The following is a 7,316-nucleotide window of genomic DNA, read 5'->3' on the forward strand; positions in this document are numbered from 1 at the left end:
GCTGCCTCTGCCGTTGCCTCTGCACTGCAGATGCCTACGTATGGCGGTTCTGACGAGTTGCCGGATAGGATTCTCGCCCCTGCATCGGCGCTGCCAATTCCCCCCATCAGAGTAAGAAACTGAATTGCCGATTCTTTCGTAGATTACCCAAACCTTACAGTTGTCGTACCAGACTCCAAAAGCGGAGGCATCTCGGTAGGGGTGACTGGTAACCGTGATCTATCAGGACAGCTTGGCTTAATTATATCAGTTCTCAGTTTCCCCTCCTTACAACCCTTCTCCGTCGATCTAGACGTCCCCGTCGAAACTCACAACCTGAAAGCCATCATGTTTTCGAACTCTCGCATCCATTGGGTGATATTCCTCTTCTTTGCCACGACCATCTCTGCCGCCCTCGACGCAAATGCCCCCTACGACTACATCGTCGTTGGCTCCGGCCCCGGTGGCGCACCCGTTGCGGCAAAGCTCGCTCAGAGCGGCTACTCAGTCCTTCTGGTCGATGCTGGAGACGATCAGCGGTCCAACACAAACACGACCGTCGCTATTGCGCTCGCAAATGCAGCGGCCGAGGACGATGCGCTTCGCTGGGACTTTTTCGTGAGATACCACGACGACGACGAGATTGCATATAGCAACCGCTACTTCACATGGCTCACGCCCGATGGAGATTATTATAGCGGCCAGAACCCGCCCGCAGGGTCCGAGAGGCTGGGCGTATATTATCCCAGATCTGGCACTCTCGGCGGCTGCTCAGCTCACAATGCTGGTGCCGCGGTACTTCCTCAAGACAGTTACTGGGATCACATATCTGAGATGACGGGCGACGAGACGTGGAAGTATGTGCTTGGCTGCCGCCCAAACTCAAGACTGTGCGCTGACAGAGTGGTGCTAGCCCGCGGAGCATGCGTGGTTACTTTGAGGAGTTTGAACGAAACATGTACTCACCGAAGGGCACCCTCGGCCACGGCTTCGATGGCTGGCTTACTACCTCGACAACGCCTCCCGAGGCGGCGCTCGCCAACCGAAGTGGGCGGCTGGCTATAACCAGAGAGATTGCGGCCAAGATGGGACACGACGAAGATGTTTATGAGAGGATGTCCGTCGATATCAACTCCAACGACCCGGCCAGAGACAGGCAACAGGGTCTGTTCAACTTTCCCTTCCATCACACGCCGGGCGGCCGCCGAACCAACGCCAACCTCCTGCTAGATTCAGTGTTAGCTGCCCGCAACGAGGACGGCACTCCCGTCAACCTGCTTACTATCCAGCTTGAGACTTTGGTCACCAGGGTCCTCTTTGACGACTCCGGGGATACGCCTCGCGCCATCGGTGTCGAGTATATGCAGGGCAAGTCCTTGTACCGCGCCGACCCACGCTCCAAGAACCGCGCCGGCCTCCCAAGACATCGGGTGTTGGCGAAGAAGGGCATCATCGTATCCGGAGGCGTCTTCAACACGCCCCAAATCCTCAAGCTGAGTGGGATCGGGCCGGCCGACGAGCTTGCCAAGTTCGGCATCCCCGTTGTCGTCCACCTCCCCGGTGTCGGCGCCCACCTGCAGGACAACTACGAGATCTCGCTGGCGGCGCACGCCTCCGTTAACTTGAGTGCTCCGGCCGATCCAAATGCACCGCAGTGTACGCATGGCATTGGCGACGACCCTTGCGTCGGGCTGTGGCGTCAAGGCAGAGGGCCATATGCCATTCCCGGTGCGTCGCACCTCGTCTATAAAAGAAGCTCCGTCGCCCAAGACAATGAGCGCGACGTTGTCTTCTGGAACCCGCCCAGTGTACTCCGCGGCTTCTTCCCGGGCTTCTCACGGCCTCAGGGGGATCCGCCGACTACATTTTCCTTCGCCATGCTTCACGCGCAGGGGCGCAACCATGGCGGCGGCTCTGTCGGCCTTCGCTCGGCGGACCCGCGCGACGTGCCCGACATCTTCTTCAACTTCTGGGCCGAAGGCGCCGAGCAAGATCTCCAAGCGCTGTACGAGGGGATCGAGTTTGGACGCGACGTCTTGTCCAGCATGGCTGAGCCTGTCGGCCCATTCACCGAGTTCCAGCCCTGTCTTGGCCGTGTTGGAGCCAACTGCACCGCGCAGGCTACCAAGGACTTCATCCGTCGGCAGGTCTACTCACACCACGCATCATCCACCGCCGCCATTGGTGCCGACGGCGACCCTTTGGCTGTCCTGGACAGTCGCTTCCGCGTCCGTGGCACGCGCGGGCTGCATGTTGTCGACGGCAGCGCCCTCCCTCGCCCTCCGAGTCCTTTCCCCATCATCGGCCAGTTCATGGCCTCGTACAAGGCAGCTGAGGTGATTCTCGAGGATGCTCGGGGCAACGGCGACTAGCTATGGCAGCGCAAACAGACCTCGTGCGCAAAACAAAATACAGATTAATGGTAGAAAGCGCTGTTGGGCCCACCGACTCGGGCAGGACGTGCCTCCGCCCTTGGTGGGCTCAACAGTGAGGGGCGGGAGCAGACCCGAGGTATTACTCCGTATATTAGTCTTATGATGAATAGAGGCAGAAGAGGAAGATGATGAATACGAGCCTCTAGGGCTCGTGTCGCTCAGACCGACTAGGCTAGGCTGGCCCAATCAGGGGCTGCGCCCAATACCGCCCTTCAGGCTAAGCTAAAGCACTCTCAGCGAAGGCATTACAAGCAGTCAAATTATGTAGAAAATATATACCACAATACCAACCAGTCATCTCTAACGGAGGTGCCTCTAAATTTGTTAGAGGATAATATAACTGGTTTAACAGGTTATGATAGCCCTTTAACGCTTACATCTATAATAACTTGCCTATGCGAAGATTCGAGCGAAGATTCGTGCGAAGAATATAGCCTATCGTGGGTCCTAAAGAATAAGAAGAGAGAGCAGCGGCCTTAGAATTAAGGCTATCGACGCCTACGAATTATACTAAAACCTAGTTTAGCTTAGTATTATAAGATATATACTAAGCTATAAGTATAATATTAAGTAGCTATAAGAAGTAGTATATAACCTTAGATTAAGCGGAATATATTAATAGCGGTTATAGCTTTAAGATAAAGGTAAGATATATATATATATAAGCTTAAGGGTTAAGAGAATTATAACTCTCGCGAAGAGAGATACGAGAAGTGCATATAAAATACACAAAGGTAAAATTAAAAGTAAGGGGTTAGATAGGCAGGGCAAAGATATTTAATTCTTACGGGGGTAGTAATTACGGCAGGGGAGTAATTATTATATTACCTTAATTATCCTTCCTTCCTTTATCTAACGCCCCTCTTTATACCTATCTAGTATCTTAATTAATAAAGAAGATCCTGCTACTTAAAGAAGCTACTAATATCCTCTTAACTACCGAGCTTTTTACTAGTTTTTCCCCTCCTTTCTAGCCGTTGCTAGTATATCCGTCTTATCTCTCGCTACCTTTATAGGAAGCTATCGCTACTTCTGCTTCCCCTTATACCCCTACCCTCCTCTTTATACCTCCTTTTAGCTCCTTCTTTTAAACCGGGTTTTTAGCTTCCTAGGTCCCTCTTACTAAGGGATATCTCCGAGAACTACGAAATTAGGCCACGCTTTACGACACACCCCCTTAGCTATAGCCTGCCCTTATAGAAAGGGTAAAGCTAAATAATTAGGCCGGTAAGCGTATAGAGGAGGTCTTAGTCTATACTTATCCCTTACTCGAGAAATCCGGGTTTTAGCCTTAGGCTCTTTTAGACCTACTTTAGGAAAAGGGCCCTAAGGAGGAATTAAGTCCTATAAGAAAGGGGGTCTTTTCTAAAGATAAGTCCTTAAAAAGGGGGCCTTTTAAGAAGAATAAGTCTTAATTAAGCTAGGGGCCCTTCTTTAAGATAAGTCTTAGTTCCTCTCTTTAGCTATAGACGTTTCCTTCCTTATATATACTATTAGCTCCTCTTATAGACTCTTAAAGCGGGCTTCTAAGGATAGCTTCTCTTAAACATCTTCTAGCTTAATTTACTATAAAAAGATAGCTAGCTTCTACTTTAGTAAGGGCTTTATAAGACCGTTAGCTTTTATCGTTACTATTAAAACTTAACGGATAGAAATAAGTCCCTTTTAGACCTCTTAGTATAACTAATACTACTAGATATTAATATACTATAGCTAGGCTAATAGCTTACTATTTTCCTTTATAAGAATTTATATAGTCTATATATTATTATATTCTATAGATAATAGGGTCTGAATTTATAGTTATAGAGATATAAATAGCTAGCTAAGGAAAGTCGCTTCTTTTAATACTTTTAAAAGAGCTAGTAGCTCTACCTCTATACTTAAAGTTATAACGATAGCTTACTTTAAAGCTCTTTAAGTAATAGTTCCTCTAAAAAGGGATATAATATACCCTTATAAGCTCTTCCTATCTAAGGAATTATTTATAAAGGATAAATCGCTTAAATAAAAGAAGATTTTAGTAGCTATTTTCCTTCCTTACCCTCCTAGGCATAGACTATATAATCTTATTAAATAGAAATAAAAGATAGCTCTATCTATTACTTTTTAGTACCTAAGGCTAGGATTCTATTTATACTTAGCTAGCTAGGAGACTATAAAAGAGATATCCGGTCTAGTAGAAATAGCTAAAAAAAAGTAAGGAGCCTACCTTTTATTAATATCGGTATTTCTCTTACTCCCTAGCTTAAAAGGATAGATTAAGTAAAAGCTCTTAATTTAATATTAATATAGAAGGAAGCTTCTTTTTAAGGGGATTAAGGAGGAATTTATAAGCGACCTTATTAATATAGGCGTCCTAAGTAAGCTAGATAGTCCGTTAGGACCTATTTTAAAGGATTCGTATCCCTAGAAACTACTTTAGCTCCCCTAGCCTAGTTATCTTATACCTTTATTATAGGCCTTTTATAGCCTCCCTAGTAGTTACTTCTTTCTCTTTTAAGTAGGCCTAAATAATATTATCGACGTAGAAGAAGACTATAATTTTACCCTCCTATATTATATATAGTTCCTAGGGGACTTTCTTAAAGCCTAGGGCTTTAAAAGAACCTATTAAATACTATTACTAAAGAATAGGTAATCTCCGTAGTTTATATAAAGCTTTCCTAAGCTATAGAACCTTTCCTAGCTATTAAGAGCTTAGTAAAAGGCGTATATAGATGTTAGGGGCCGGCGTATACTTATTATAGTAGTACGGGGCCGAATAATTATTTATCTAAAGCTAAGGAGAAAGGAGAAAAACTCTATCCTAGTCGCGACGGTTGTCTGTCTTCCCTGGTCCCTAGCTCGACCCGTGTTCGGGTGCTGTTCGGCCTAAGTTCGGGTCGAGCTCTGTCCGTGCGTAGGTCTACTTCGGCCCGACTTCGGTGCGGTCGCTATAGTATAGCCTCAGCCTTCTACGGGCGTAGCCCGTAATAATAGATAACTTCTTCTTCCTTAAAAAGGTAGTAAATAAAGGCGTTAACGGTATCTATTTAATTAAGTTAGAGGTCGAATTCTACTACTATAGCTATAAGGGTTTAAAAAGATATCCTTACTAAGGTAGTTACCTTAGTAAGGAGACCCCCCTTTTCCTATTAATTCCTATAGATACCTAGCTAGGCTTTATACTTTTAAAGGAAGCTATATTTATTAGTCTTATAGATAAAGACCTACTTATAGCTAAGGACTTATTTTCCTCTTACCTTTTCCTTAAGGACCTTTTTAAAAGGCCTTATCTCTTTATATAAAGCTAGGTAGCTTTTCTAGGCCTAGAAAAACTAGTCTATAAAAGGGGTGTTTTTCTAGCTACTTTTAGTTTACTAGTAGGTCTAGGAGATCTCTTTTATATACCTCCCTTACTAATAGAAGCTTAAAATACTAGCTTACTATAAATACTTTATAGGAACCGTCTTTTATAGGTATTAGATTAAAGTCGGAAAAACGATCGAAATAAAAGAGAAATTAGTCTTCTTTTATATCGGGCCCTATACCTTCCTTTACTTATCGAAGTAGGGATAAAAAAGCAGCTAGGTAATCCTTTAAGAGTAATACCTTTCCTACCCTCTTAGGGGTCGAGATAGGAAGACTAACTAAAGAACTACTTTTAGATCTTCTTCTTATATAAGAGGAGGTATAAGGAGGTAGGCGTATTCTAGCTCTATTACTTTCCTATAGTTTCCTTCTTTATTTAGATTATCTAATCTAATAGCTTCCTTTTCTTTAAAGTTAGCATTATCCTTAACTACTTTAACGTTAGTTTCTTCTTCTATTTCCTTATTTAGGACCTCTTTTTAAGACTATTAAGAAAGGGGGATTTAGATCTTTTAAATTAGCTAACGTTATAAGAGTAAGAGGGGCGATTAATCCCTCTTTCTACTAAAGAAGCTAGATTCGTTAAAAATTATATCCTTAGTTAAAATAACCTTTTATAAAAACGGAATCTAGATCTAAAAGATATTTATTAAATTATAGCTAATAAGTTAATTAATAAAGGCTCTAGGATTAAGCTTTCTTTTCTTTTTCCTTTTTAGCTATATATTAGTATTTATAGTATATACCTTATAACTATAGGTATAAAAGTAAGCTAGCGAGGCCCTCTTTTTTATAAAGAGCTTAAAAGGGGATTTCTAGTTTATTCCTTAGTTTAGTTTACTAGGGTCCTTAGGGTCCCTAAGGGTCCGATTCTAAAAGTAATAGGCGGACTTAATAACTTCCCTTTAAAGATTATATAGAAGCCTTATAATAAGTCTTATTATATAGGCCCTTTTTATTATAGCACCCCTTAATCTTTCTACCCTTTTATTCTAGGCCTAGGTATTTAGTGCTAATAAGAGTAGTAAAATACCTCTTTTTTAAAGCTAATTTAAGATATCCTTTATAAATAGCTCTTTATTAGACCGTATTTTCTTTACCTTATAGCTAAAGTAGGATTTTATTTAATTAATAAAGTCCTAAAAGGTAAACTAGTTATACTTACTTAAGTAGGTCTATAAGAAATAAAGGAAAACTATCCTTAAAAAAGCATATATAAAAAATATTACCTTAATAAAGCTTTCTTAGTCCCTAGAGATATTAGTTTAGTTAACCTAAATTTCCTTATATAGCTAGTCTAGCTATAAAAGGGTCCGTCTAGAAATTTATTTCTTAGTCTTTCCTTAGCTATAGTATTTATATTCGATAGTCTTTAAGCCCCTTATTTATACGCCCTCTTATTAGCCTAGCTTATATAAAGCTAGGGGGCCTAGGTAACTAAGTTATATATACTAAAGAAGACTATCTCTTTAGGCTACTAAAAGAGGGTCCTTAGATCCTACCCTCTTAGTAAGGAAAGCTAACTTCTTAAGAGATTCCTTCTTAAAA

General features: G+C 42.8%; 1 protein-coding gene across 1 annotated transcript; it reads left to right on the top strand.

Annotated features, from left to right (window-relative positions):
- Nucleotides 1-327: 327 nt before the first annotated feature.
- Nucleotides 328-2,351, top strand: HRG_08350 (GMC oxidoreductase domain-containing protein; the record flags this gene model as incomplete). The annotated part of the gene is made up of 4 exons (XM_044866821.1): nt 328-597; nt 685-836; nt 893-1,357; nt 1,403-2,351. The coding sequence occupies 4 exons, from the start codon at nt 328-330 to the stop codon at nt 2,349-2,351; spliced, it is 1,836 nt and encodes a 611-aa protein (XP_044717708.1).
- Nucleotides 2,352-7,316: the final 4,965 nt, after the last annotated feature.

This window comes from Hirsutella rhossiliensis (genome assembly GCF_020360975.1).
Source record: "Hirsutella rhossiliensis strain HR02 chromosome Unknown scaffold00010, whole genome shotgun sequence".
NCBI lineage: Eukaryota > Fungi > Ascomycota > Sordariomycetes > Hypocreales > Ophiocordycipitaceae > Hirsutella > Hirsutella rhossiliensis.